This window comes from Gallus gallus, chromosome 8 (genome assembly GCF_016699485.2).
Source record: "Gallus gallus isolate bGalGal1 chromosome 8, bGalGal1.mat.broiler.GRCg7b, whole genome shotgun sequence".
NCBI lineage: Eukaryota > Metazoa > Chordata > Aves > Galliformes > Phasianidae > Gallus > Gallus gallus.
The window spans coordinates 3,771,515-3,784,687 of NC_052539.1; the positions used below are offsets into that span (position 1 = coordinate 3,771,515).

The window sequence follows — 13,173 nt, forward strand, 5'->3', positions numbered from 1 at the left end:
CTCTGCTTTACCAGTTTCTTTGTTAGCTGCAATGTTCTAGCACACTGCTTGGTTCCAAGGCAATGGTAAAGATCAAATCTCTTCATCAGGGCAGATGACTAGAGCTGCACTCTAAGATTTTCCTGTGGTATTTTAATCCAGTCCCCCTGGGGCTTTTATTCCCGTAAAGCAACAAATGTCCCTTGTTTTTGAAAACGCTGTCCTTGGTTTGTCAGAGATGAATCTCTGATGGAGGGCTGCGCTCATCCGAACATCTTGGCAAAGCCTTTGTGAGAGGAGATGCAGCGATAGGGCCTGCAGCTTCCGTGCTGTGACAAAGCATGCTTGAATCAAGTCACATTCATTCTTTTTGGGTAGGTAAGGCTTTTGAATAATACTTATCCATTCCTGAGCACATCAGCTCAGAAGGTAAGAAAAATCTCGAGAAGTCAGTTTGAGAGGAACGGAACATCAGGGTAGGAGAAAAGACAGCTCCTGCTGAGCCTGGTTTCCCCATAGCACTGGTACTATTTCCCTACACCGCAGCCGTGCTGTGGGGCAGGGGAGCTCCACTGGTGTCCATAGCTATGTGGCACACGGGTCCCCAGGGAAGCGGTCGTTGCTGGGTGCAGTGTTGCTGAGGGCCCACGTGCTGCAAAACCCAAACTGACACAACTGCCAGTTCTTAGCATTTGAAAGGCAAGGGCCAGCTAGGAAAAAAAGAAAGAGAACTTTGGAGCAGCATGTTTTCTCTGCATCTAATGAAAATGATATGCAGTGATGTTTACTCCGGTCTAGGAGAGATAGAGAAGGTGTCTTTATTGAAGGCTGAGATTGCCTGCGGGTTGTCATGCATTTAGGTGGTAGGTGCTTTGAGAAACAAGCCACATGTCATATGACTCAGGCTGAAGCTGCTGGAATATCCAGCCTTGGAATATTCTAGCGCAGTGGAATAGGGTTTCCACCGCCTTCTGACTGTGGGGGTTACAGATACATGAGGCTCCAACCCTTAATCCCTGTTAAAGCCTTGACACTGATCATATGGAAGAAGCCTTAAAATCTCTATTGCGGTTCCATGTGCTGCTGAGTCCAGGAGCAGATCAGCAGAGACTGAAGTAGCTAGGGAAGTGACAGCATTCAATGGGGATATTCATTCTATAGCAGTACCTAGTTTCTAAAAGCTTTAATTTAACTTTTATAATTAACTGCGATTGATTTATCCTAATTATGTAGTGCCCTGACTGCTTTGTAGTGGCTAGGATGAATAAATGTGATCGTTATCAGAAGTTTACAAATAACTTCAGGTTTTATCCCCAGGAACAAACATGTTTCCGTATCCCAACTTCATAAATAAAGGGACTACATTTGCGGTTGGATTTGTAGTATCCATATCTATATTTATCTATCTGTCCATCTCAGCTGGCTTCAATAGCACCAAACTGTAGAGATGATCAAAAGCAATATGAGAATGCTGAAGCTCGGGACTCATTTGAAATATTGTCTTTCCAGGGCCGATGTTTTTCCAGTCATTATGCCAGCACTTTCAGGTCTGCATCGCCTATTTAAATTGTCATCCCATCTAAGTGCAAATCTTGGCCCAAGCCAGAGCCATCTGTTGTTGGGTAATAGTTGTGATTTATTTTGCCTCTGGTTGACATTCATGCTCGCGGGCCAGATGCTGACTTGTAGGATTTGCTTTTATTCATTTTCAGTTTTATGCCAGGTATTAATATCACAAATGGTATTTTAATTTCAGATATTTTTGTCTGCTGTTTGAAATGAGGGATGAATAATGCCATCGCATTCCCCCCAGGGTTGCAATTCAGCATACTTCAGAACAAGATAGGAAAGGACAAAATGTTTTACACGTTAGTAATGCATTCGCACTGTATTCCTTAATGTTTAAATTCTTCCTAGTCACTAATATCACACTCATTCGTGTTGCATACAAATAATTAAGTATTACTTTAAAAACAACTTCAGGACCATTTGAAGCTTTCTGGGCTGCTGAGAATGCTGCAGGTAGCCAAGCTTGTCAAAATATTTACGACGCTCTGCATCACTGATGCAAGTTAGGACTGAGTATCAGAGGGACTTTCCTGCAAATTAAAGATGACAAGGAGATGGATGCATTTCTTTAGCTCCACATTAAACAATTACTCATAACAGTTCTTTGTAGTGAAGATGGGCTGTAACCAGGTTCCAGGCAGTCTGCTCCTCTTGCACGTTGGCTCCTGCCAGCACTCGGGGCCTACAGCTGACTGCCTGTTGTGTGTGTCTTCTCCAGTAGAGCTGTGCCACAACTCCAACGCGTGCTTGGATGCACAAGTGGGAGTGGAAATGACTTCAGCGTCTCACTATCTGCTGGGGGAGCAGCAGTCCTTCCCACGCTGTTCCATCTGCACCAGGAAAACGGAGGAGCAGCAGGTGAATTGCTGCGTGGATGTTCCGCTTTCCTGGGCAGTTTTAGGAGGCGTTTCAGAATCTGGAAGTTAAGGGGAAGTTAATTTTAATGTCTTGGGTAGCAGAGCAGCTTCCCTGAAGATGATTCTCTATGCAGTTTTCTTCAGGCCCAGCGGTTGCTTGGAGAATTTGCTAATGACAGTGCATAGATGAGAGGTATCAAAACCCCACTCCCTCCTCCTCACCATGAGAGCTCCAAACCTCTCACCAGCCTGGTTGCTGCATCCTCTCAATTTCTCTACCCATGCTTTCTGGCTGCCACTTCACACTGCCCTTTCTAAAGTCAGCCAAGAAGGTAATTAGATAGGATGGTCTGTCCTGACATTGCTTTCGATTTCTGCAGAGGTTACTCCAATTACAAAGCTCTTGTGATTGTTCTGAATACATTGGATGCATACAGTAAGTAAAGGTGCCATTAGAAACCAAACTAAACCAGCGTTAGGTAATTCACCAATTTTGAGATGCGCTAGCAAAAAATAGTAGTCAGTTTTAATAATTCACAGGTAGTCTGTGAAAGCAGTTGTTCTTTGCTAGGTGGTAATGTTGTGGGCTATCAAAAGCATTGAAAACAATGGGAAAAAATGCCCTTATCCTGAAAGTAAGAAGTTAACAACTGTGTCCTGAAGGAGATATAATTCAGAGTGCCCAAACCTTGCCCAGAAACGTGAGGTGTTTGTGTGGCTGTTCTCAGCCTTAACCAGGGAGCCTGAGAGCTGCTTGTGACCTTTCTGAGTGCCAGTCTCATACAAACAGCGTGGGAGTTTTGCAAATGGGAAAGCATGAAACGAGATAAAAGGATCAAACTTCCTGCTGCTGCTTGCCCGTGTGAGATACGTGGCTGGATGTTGGAAAAGAAAAGGCAGATGTCGGGTCTGGGTTTAGGGAGGTTGCAAAAACTTCTTAAGGAGTTGGGCTGCGTACGTTGGATGTGATGGCACCCGTTGGTTTGGTCCTTCCCAGCGACACAGGCTGTGAATGTGGGATCACTGGCATTGAGAGAGAGCAGCAAACGCGTGGACTGGGAAAATAAAGCTTTGGATTAATTTCTGGGGGGCTGGGAAAGATTAGAGCTTGAGTTAGGAATTGACATTGCATTTGTCAGCTCTGTACACGTGATCATTTGCTCTTAATTAGTAAGAGGGAGAAAATATGCTTCCCTCACAGCACCCACTGCATACTGAGGTGTTGTAGTGAAGCAGCCTGCAGGCAGAGAAGCTAATCTTTGAAAAGCTTGGGAGGCTTTCAGTGTCCTTTCTGGTCTTTCTGTGGTCTGGGTCAGCGTAGCACAACAACACAGAATGAACGATAAGGAATGAACCAGATTTTCCCAGGCATCAGCCTGAGCAGTTTGAATTCAGCTACAGTTAGGAAAAATTAAAAAAAAAAAGAAGGAAAAGAAAGGCTGCATTTTTCCCAGGTCTGCATCTGGAGCTTCTGCAGAGGCAGCTTCTGCTGCTACAGCCAAGGGTTGTTTGATGGCTTCTGTTTTACAGCAGCACCCAGCCACCTCTCCGTGAAATAAACTGCTAAACACAGCTTTGCCATCAGATTTCCTCAGCCAGGTTTGTCAGCAGAGCTCATAGTTTGCTGCCCATCACAACCCACGCTGATACGGCCCCGCTGCAAGAGGCATGTGGCATGAGTTGACATAGATAGAGCAAGAAGATATTTATATAGAAAGCAGACAGCACTGCCAGTAAAGGCTCCAGTTCAGCAAAGCCCTTAACCACATGTTTAAATATCATTGAAGTCAAGCTCAATTACTTTAATCATATACATAAGTACTCTGTTGAATGAGGGCCTAATAGCAGTTTCCATCTCTTTCCACATGATCAAGGCTTTTTCATATTGTGCTGCTTGAGATAGGGATTTCTTCTTGGTTACACAGCATGAGCAGCTGCTGTGACTTTTGGAAGACTCCCTCTACAACTTGAAATTGCTAAGCTGTCGTAAATAGTTTTACACGGAACGCCTGTAACACAGAATGGGAAGGAATTTTCCCAGCTCTATGCTTCTAGGGTAGATTTAACAGATCTTTTCCCCTGTTTTTCAGGACCACCTGTTACTGCCAGCCACCACACATAACAAGACCAGAAGGCCAAAGATGTCTATAGTGTTGCCAGCTGTAAACATCAATGGTAAGTGCAAAACTTAAAGGATTTCTCATGCAAAAAATGCAAGGGGGATTGTTACGAGAATAATTTCAAAGAGGTGCATCTGATTTGGGTATGGAAACCAAACTTGGACCACACGTTGGTTGTTACAGCTTTGAAAAAGAAGTCAGATTGGTCACCACTAAGCTGTGGTTGCTGGGGTGCTGGCATCTCATCCGTGCCTGTCACCCACACTGCCACGGCTGTCACCCAGACACCTCTGACTGCCTTGGCCAACAGTCTGCAGTCTCCCTCTGTAGCTTCCTCCGGACTCAATGGCAATGCCATCCAGTCGTGGTGGTTTATACGTAGCTGATCAGAGTTGCTGGAATGTGATCTAGCTTCTCTGACGTGGCACGCATATAGCGGGAATGCTAAGTCACAGCCTGAAGCAGTGATTGAGCACCTGGTGGGAAGGCAGGGCCAACCCAGGGGAGCTCAGCTGTATGCAGTGCACCTGTGTGATGGAAGAGCTGGAGCCAGGATCCACCCCTTCCCAGTCCTCATTTCAGGGTTGGCAGTGGAGCTGGGGGGTTCTCTCTGGAGATCCTACCTGAAGTCTTCTGAAGATAAGCAGCTCTTTTCATTCATTTCTGCACCACAGCTGCTGCCTTTGGGCTTGCCCTCATTTGCTGCAGCCAAAGACTTTGCTACCTCACTATTATTGCTGCACTTTCCATCACGTTGTAGGGTTATGCACATACAAAGATTGAGCGCGGAGACTGTCCTTGCCATCCCACTTGGGCTGCCTAGCAGGGCAAATTCCTTGGCCTTTCTGATTTGTTAGGATGCTGACTGCCTTCCATCAGCTTCTCAGCTGTTTGCCACTGTGTTATACAACGCTCAGTGTGAGAGGGACCTCTCAGCACTGCCCCGTCAGTATTAATAACAATCAAGTTCAGGGGCTGCAGGACAGCAGAGAAAACAGCTTTGCACTAAGGGGACGGGCTTGTTAATGAAAGGAAATGTTCTTGATCTCCATTTTAGTCCCACATGAGAGACAGGACATGAACTGAATAAATATATCATTAATTCAGATGCCACAAGGTTAAGGCATGTTTGGGAAGATGTCACTGTCGCAGTCATCAGGCGCGTTGTGAACCCTGCCACAGCACAGGCTTTGCTTACTGAATATCTATGCCCTGTAATGCCTTTTTAAAGCTTACATGTTTTACAGTACAAGTGAATGACAAACCCAAATGTTCTTGTGAATTCGGGCGTGCTGAAAACATTGCCTGCTGATGTGGATTTCCATAAACAAACAAACAATCAATTCAGGCTTCCAACATTTTCATAATTGCACTTTCCCAAGCACTACGATAAGTGGAGTGTGGTGGTATACAACCAATTATCTGAGGGGAATTCTTGGGAGATGTGTCAGAATTATTTTTGGCATTTGTCAGTCAGAAACTCCCTTTTCATGGCCCTTACAAAAATCCTTTCTTGGCTGAGCTGAATTATCACAAGCAAATAGGCGCTTTATCACTTGGGGAGCAAGCTCTGATTTCTAACTCACAGGCTATTTATTCTTCTATGTTATTGAGTCTTAAGTATCTTTCCAGTTACTGGAGTTCTTTGGGATTTTTTCTTCAGAACATTGGTATAATCCAGGAAATAAAAAATATCCAGGGATTTGGTCAGAGATGTTGAAGCGGATCAAACACGAGGATAGTGGCTAAGTAAGCAATGGCATCAAACACTGCTTCCTCTGTGACACTCAACCAGGTGCTAGGAGGATATTCCAAGATACATAGCAGGTGCTGGGTAACTTGGCTTCATTTTTAGTTTGATCATTAGTAGATCACTGATAGGAGGCTGTTAGCTAAGAAGTTGTGCCTGGAGAAGAACCATTTCTCTGCTATGAGAACACTGCTCCTCCACCCTGTCCTGCCTCCATGAGGACTCGCACGTCCTGAACAAGCATCTGGAAGTTTGCTGGCAGCAAAGCTCTTCTCCCAGCTGTCTGCTGTCCTTTTAAGCCCACCTTAGCTCTTCATGCACCTGCAGAGAAGTGGCTGCTGGAAGAGGCTGGGTCTCCCTGGGAGGATCTGGCAATACTTTCAGTGAAAGATCTTGTCCCCTCCTGCCTTTTCCCTTGCCTCAGGCAGGTCTCTGTGGGAGAAGGGGAGCCTTTTCCACTTGCCCTCACTTGCTGTTCCTTTTCTCTGCCACAACCCTGGCAGTGGAGACGAGGAGAGTGCAAGTGGAATGGCCTCTGCTTTGAAACTTCTTTGAACTTCTTCGCTTGTTTTCCTCTGCAGGATCTTCATTTTATCTTTGTACCGGAGTTTACCCATTGCTCTTTTCAAGTATGAAACAGTTCATTCAGTAAAGAATGTTTTGAACTACTTGGACAGTCTCTTACCAGCAGGACTGTCATCCTTTTCTAATTTGGCTTTGAATGCAGGAGTGCCCTCTGAGCTCTCCTACAGACTCTTCCCATGGCTAGTTTGAGCAGTTTCCCACTGACAGCAACAGGGAGAGAGAGCAAGTACAGACAGAGGCTGGGAAATAACATGAGTTGTCAGTCAATGTCTTCTGTGACTGTGCATGGAGGTTAGTGACATAGCTCTGCAAGGTTTGTCTGGCTCTTTTCACCAGTGTACAAACAGAGCCTACTTTACGGTTTGAAAAACACTGCAGAATTGTTCTTGGAGGGAAAACGAGATACAAACCTGGCAGCACTGGTGCTTTTCAGCTAATGGCAAGTCTCAACAGAGACCTTTGCAGTAGGAGCGTGTGTATGCGTGTGTTCAATACCATGGAAGTTTAAGTCGGAGGATTTAAGAGAGTACTGTACAAAGCAGTAACAGTTAGATATTCCCCTTAGAGACAAGAAGTTGATAAAAGCTATTCAGTGGTCGCACGTTAAATGAGTAAAAATGGCCGTTACCTTTTATGCCTCTCCCATGTGCTCCGTCTCTTGTTCAGCCCAGATTGCCCCATGCATGAGGACAGCCAGCAAAGTCCCCACTGAGGGCTTCTGTGCAGGTGCCTGGAAATGTGTGAACTCTGTATTAAGTATTAAGGTGTTCAAAAAAAAACCCATTTTTAAACAAAACAAATACCAGCGTTGGTACATGTTAATCCCACCCCTCTTATCGATTCCTTTCTCCCCACCCTGCTCCAGCCCCCTTTCCAAGCTTGCTGGGCCACTCCTGCAGTTTGCAGCCAGCACGTGCCATCAGCTCCTCCATTTCAGCCTCCCCAGGCACCATCGCTGCCTCTCAAGCTGATCCCACTCCCCTCTTGGCTGCTGTCACTCAGTACCGCTCTCCCTTAGGCTCCTGCAGCCAACAGCATCCACATCTTAACCTACCTCTACCCAACTACAAAGCCCCAGCATTTGTAGACACAACTAGCACTCGATTGATCTGCCTCGTGGGACCTTGGGACCCCAGGGCTGGTAAGCCTGGAGGGGAAAAAAGCAGAGTTGCATAGTCCTAGTCCTGCTGTACGTGGTTCTGGGGACACCACTGGTATGCCTGTGCTGAGAAGTTATTCCAAGAAATATCTCGCACTTTCTCATGGGAATGAAAGCCAACAGCAATTTAGAGTTAAACTTAAGCTTTTGTTTTTAAGCAAGTCATGTTTGTTATGCTGGATTGCAACTATTATTTTAGAAATCTAACTATGCACTTGAGACCAGTTAAGTCTCCATTAGATTTCATTCCTAAATTTGCTTTTATTGTAACTCAGAGTCTTGTTGGCTCATTACACCAGTTTCAAACTGACATATAGGCGGTGCCTTTCATTTCAGTTTAAATGAAAACAGCTGCCATTAGCCCTGTATTTCCTTAACTGCTGTAAAAAATGCAGTGGGTTATAGTATCAATCTTTGGATCAAAATAATCTATAGAGCACAGCACAGCTAAGCCACTCTTCCTACCCCAAGCAGGGACCTTTAGTCTCTGTGGGATGTCTGCAAGCTCTGCAGTGCAGCACACACCACCAGTAGTCCTTTCTGTGCAGTGTACATACAGGTGTCCACTGTAGGAGACAGCATGCAGAACGTAGCCAAAGAAGATACTCTCTTTAGTGCATTTCTCCTTAGGGAAGTGCCAGTGTTCCATGTCTTGGAAGAAGCATAGTTACAGAGTCCTTGGCCTTTCTGCCAGTTACAAATGCAGTGGTGTTAGTGCCATGTGGAAACCAACCAGCTGGGTACTAAGCTTCAGATTTCCTGTTTATTTCGTAAGGACTGATGTACAATCTTCAGATTTGATTTGACATTCTCGCTGCTATGGAGGTGAAGGGCTGTACATCCTCTTAGTGGAACCCCCAGACATCCTGCATGCCAAACTAATTTCCTTTTGCATTAATCTCTCCCCTTTCCCTTGCTCATAGTATGTAAATGTGTAAGTCAGGACCAGAGGCTGTTTACAGGGAAGCTGATTCATGCGGATCAGTTCATCTGCCAGCGTGTGGAATAAGTCAGTGGAAAAGGTTACTGAGTTCTGAGCTGCCACTGATCCCAGAGAGAGCTGCTGCAAGGAGAACGTAGACAGTAAGGATGCTGAACAGCAGGGTGTTCATTTGCATAGCAATAAGCAAGTGCACAGCTTGCCAGCAGCTCAGTCTGGAGTTCCTCACCTTGTTTTCTCAGAACTGACAGCTGTGACAGAGAGAGTTTTGAAGTTTCTACAAATATTCTGCATAGGTCCTTAGTCTAACGTCACACACAATGGGACTTGTTTTCGGTCTGCCTTTAAGACGCTTTATAATTTATCTGTTCCTGGATAGACTTCTCTTAGGAGTTGCTTTTTGTGCTGAAACACAGCACCCAAAGGGGCTCTTAGCAGAAAAAAGAGATTCCTGAGTGGGATGGAGAGCTTTGCAAAGTCCACGCGCCCCGTTGTGTTGGCCATCTTCTGATCGCAGCCACTTCCTCAGCCTTCCTTACTGGAGATTCTCATCCTGCTGATGTAACAGACGTCAAAAGTGCTCCGAAATAATACACATTTCAATTCAAATGATCAATAGCAAAGCTAATGGTAAGGCTTTCTGATCAAAACCGGAGGCATTTTGCCAACAAGCAGCATGAATATTTGCATGCAGCAGATGTCCAAGGCTGGTAGCAAACTCTGAGAAGTCTGTAAAGCAAACAGAAGCCACCCAGGCTGAGAAGGAAGATAAAAACAAAATCTCTTTGGGAAGTGATGGTGTTCTGTACATTCCCATGTCTTGGGGTTAAATAAATATAGTCTTCAACATCCTCTGCCTTGGGGTCAAGTGGACAGAAGATGCCATTTCCGTCTTTCAGGGTGAGAAGCAGAATTCCTACTTATTCATCAACTGAAGAAGGTCTAAAACCATGCACTGGTGAACAGCTGGCTTTCCTGAAGGTTGCTGCTCAGCAAGCACTCTGTCTCCAGGTGTTGTAGGTTCACTCTTGGCGCTTAGAAGCCAGATCTTTGTTCCTGTAGCTCCCTCTCGAAGCAGCTGTGCTTGGCCCCAGCCTGAGAATCTCATGCCACTCCCGTAGGATCGTTTGCTGGTGTCCTTCACCCCTTATGCTCGTGTTGAGTTCTGCTCTAGAGGTTGGGACTGAAACCTTGCCGAGGAATTTTAACTACAGATTTTAGTCGTATTGTAAGACGCTGCTGTTCTCTTTTCAGAGTGGTGCACCCTAATCTTTCCGCTCTGCAAAATGGCTCGTTGCCTGAATTCAACTTGAATAGATGTTTCTGACAACCTTTGAGAGATGCTGTGCTTCCCACCAGTTTTCTGTTAATATGTGTTGTCCCTGACGGGAAAAAGATGATTAAGATATTCATAGAATTATGACAGAAATGGTTCAAGTATTCTGCACACAAAAGCAGTGGAATCTGTGTCGTTTGAGTTCATGTTTGTTTAGTTAGACAGGAAACGATCAAGAAATGAAATCATAAAGACTTATTCCCCAGGGACTTTTCATAATGGTCTGTTTACCTAAACTGCTAAATAAGTAACCTATTTTTATGTATTCGTAAGAACAGGAAGATGATTTCAGAAGATCTTCTGTGTCTTTTTGTCTTATGAAAATCTCTTGGGCTTTGTGTGATGTAGCAGACCAGAGCCCCAACACGACTGGTCTTCTCAGTATAGACAGGATAAACGCTGCAGATGATGGCATTTTCTTGGGAACACGCTGTCCGAGAAGGGGTAGGCAATGAGTCATAAATTAATTGGACTTCACATGTAGTATGTCAGATGCCTGTGTAGAGTTATTACACCAGATTGTTTTTCCATATGAAGGACGAGCTATATAAAATCCCCAATGTAGAAGGAAAAGGAAAGCCATGACGCTAGCTGCCAGTATGGATGCTGCATGCCAGGACTGAGCGCGTCTCACTGCAGACAGCCTGCCCTCTCAATGTCCATCACTCCTGGAGCTGACACTGCCATGTGGGTATGCTCTCCCAGCAGGCCGCAGAGCGAGCTGCAAAGCAAAGAGGACGTTTCAGACCCGAGGTGAGGTGGTGTTCGCCGTCTCAGCTGTACCAAACTGTGTTTGTGCAGCACGTCGTAATTCTAGCCTTCAGTCCAGCTGATCTGCTTTGATACGTTTTCAAGTGTTGTAAATTTCAGATTACATAATTCCTCTTAGTGTTAAATTAGACGTGGCAAATACGGTTTTATGTTTGTGATACGTAGGCCAGCTTTGATTACTGGTAGCTCTTTATTTCTGCCGTGATCTGAATCATAATTATCCATAATGAGCTCACCCTGTAAAAACATATAAAAAAAAAAAAGCTGCAAAGAACTGGTAGAGGAGGTTCACATTTATGAGTTCTGTCTTGAGGACATTACTGGAGTAAAGCTAGAGATTAGAAGAAGCACAGCAGTCCAAGACGGCCTTCTTCTGTGTTTTGATTGCAGTCTCTAAGGAGACTGCGGCCAGCGGGGCTGGCGTGATGCTGCCCTGCTGTCTGCCCCCAAGCCCAGCTTTCCACGTGGGGTCTCTTCCTCACCCACTCCATAGGGCACACCTTAGCTGTGCCTCCTCCCAGCTGAGCCTCTGCAGCTCTCCATCTCGAATCTCCGGTTCAAGGCAGCGCTCCTATCTTGAAGCCGTAAATCTCCTCTCGCTGTAGCTGGGAGGCAGAGGCCTTTGAAAGTGACTTATCATTTTTATTAGCGTGCCTCATTCACACAGGCGCTCTGCAGCGCGTGTGAGTGATTTATTTGTTTTAATTAAGTGGCAAATGTGTTGCATCAGAGAAGCTCACACGGAGGAAAGCGCTTGCCCCATGCAGACAAAAGCTTGCACGGAGGCTGCGTGAAAAATGTTCTTCTTCGGGCAAGGGCTGATCACAGTTTCTAAATAAATGAGGTAATTTTATGTATCCAAGTGAGACAGGTGGAAATTTCAGCTCACTATCTGGATACCATCCAACCTGTAGAGACGTTTGAACTGTGAGTACGGGCTCTCACCAGCCTTCACTCTTAAATCAGCGATACGCTTTAACATTAGGCTGCAAGTGATAGTGGGTGATAGAGAAGGCCCACGCCAGTAAACAAGCAGTGGTTGCCTATTGAAGAAGTCAAATAATCCAGTTAATTTTATCAGCAACTGCCTACAAGTCGAAGTGCTGAAGTACATACAATTCAACTTCAAAGGTTAAGGGCTGCGTAAGGATGGGAAAACATGCAAAGCAAACACCGTAGGGTAAAATGCTGGCAAATGGTAAGGAGATTGATTAAAGATTAAAGCCTCCATGCAAAAGAACCATTAAAAGGACCCTAGAAAATCCGGCAAGCTTAAATAATACATTAAAGTAGGTTCTTAGAAATAAGAACTCTCTTCAAACAATGAGAAGGAATTAGAAATGGCCAAATGAGGGAATTAGGAATAGGGCACCGTTTCTGCGAGGCTTAATATCAAAGCATAAGAAGTCAAGCCAAAAGTGATGCTGAGGAACAACTTGCTTAAAGCATGAGAAGTAATAAAAACATCTTTTTCAGAGGAAGCCTGCCAGGGAGTCTGTAGGGCTTGTAGAGGACCAAGGTGTAAAAGAGCACTTAAAGTTGAAGTCAGTGCTGTTGAGGGAAACCTTGAAGTGTTCTTATGTTGGATATATAGGATATATAAATGCAGAGGATATATAAATATCAGAAGAAAGAAAAGTGACAAGTGGGGTCAGGAGCTGTAAAAAGTCAGGTCTCACTTCAGCACACGTTGGCTGAAACTGTGAGAGCTGAGCGTGCCTGGATAGGCTGGGCCAAGAGAGCAGAGATGCTGCAGTGCCAAGTTGTACCTTTGTGCTCCTGCTGGCGCCTTGTTGGGCACAGAAGGGAACGTGCCCATACCTCTTAGTCCTGTGCTGCCACACTCGGAGGAAGAAATCCTCCAGCTCTGGCTCTTGGAGTAAGCCTCCAGTAGAATGAATGCCTTTTTAGGCTGCTCTCCTGTGTACAGCTATTTGTCTTGTAAGTGGGTATGCCTGGTCTTGCAGACCATGCGAGGAGTTTGTTTAGGAGTCCTGTGCATCCCAAGAGGCCATGGGTGGTTCTGCCCGACGGAGTTGCTCTCTGTCCTGCCTCTTTCCTTTCTTTCGCTCCCACGAGAACTTTCTGTGTAGCAAAACTGTGCCTT

The 13,173-nt window shown here is 45.3% G+C and overlaps 1 protein-coding gene and 1 long non-coding RNA gene across 3 annotated transcripts in view; one reads left to right on the forward strand and one right to left on the reverse strand.

Annotated features, from left to right (window-relative positions):
* ATF6B (activating transcription factor 6 beta) overlaps window positions 1–13,173 on the forward strand; it is a 71,127-nt gene that overhangs the window by 51,172 nt on the left and 6,782 nt on the right. For both annotated transcript variants that reach the window (XM_422208.8, XM_015290399.4), the window contains exon 15: window positions 4,496–4,580. In XM_422208.8, coding sequence (XP_422208.4) covers window positions 4,496–4,580 — 85 coding nt within the window. The remainder of the gene's footprint in view (window positions 1–4,495; window positions 4,581–13,173) is intronic.
* On the reverse strand, window positions 1,659–7,713 carry LOC121111357. Its single transcript, XR_005861844.2, has 2 exons — window positions 7,489–7,713; window positions 1,659–2,464 (listed from the first exon to the last, which is right to left on the reverse strand). It is a non-coding gene; the product is annotated as an uncharacterized LOC121111357 (long non-coding RNA).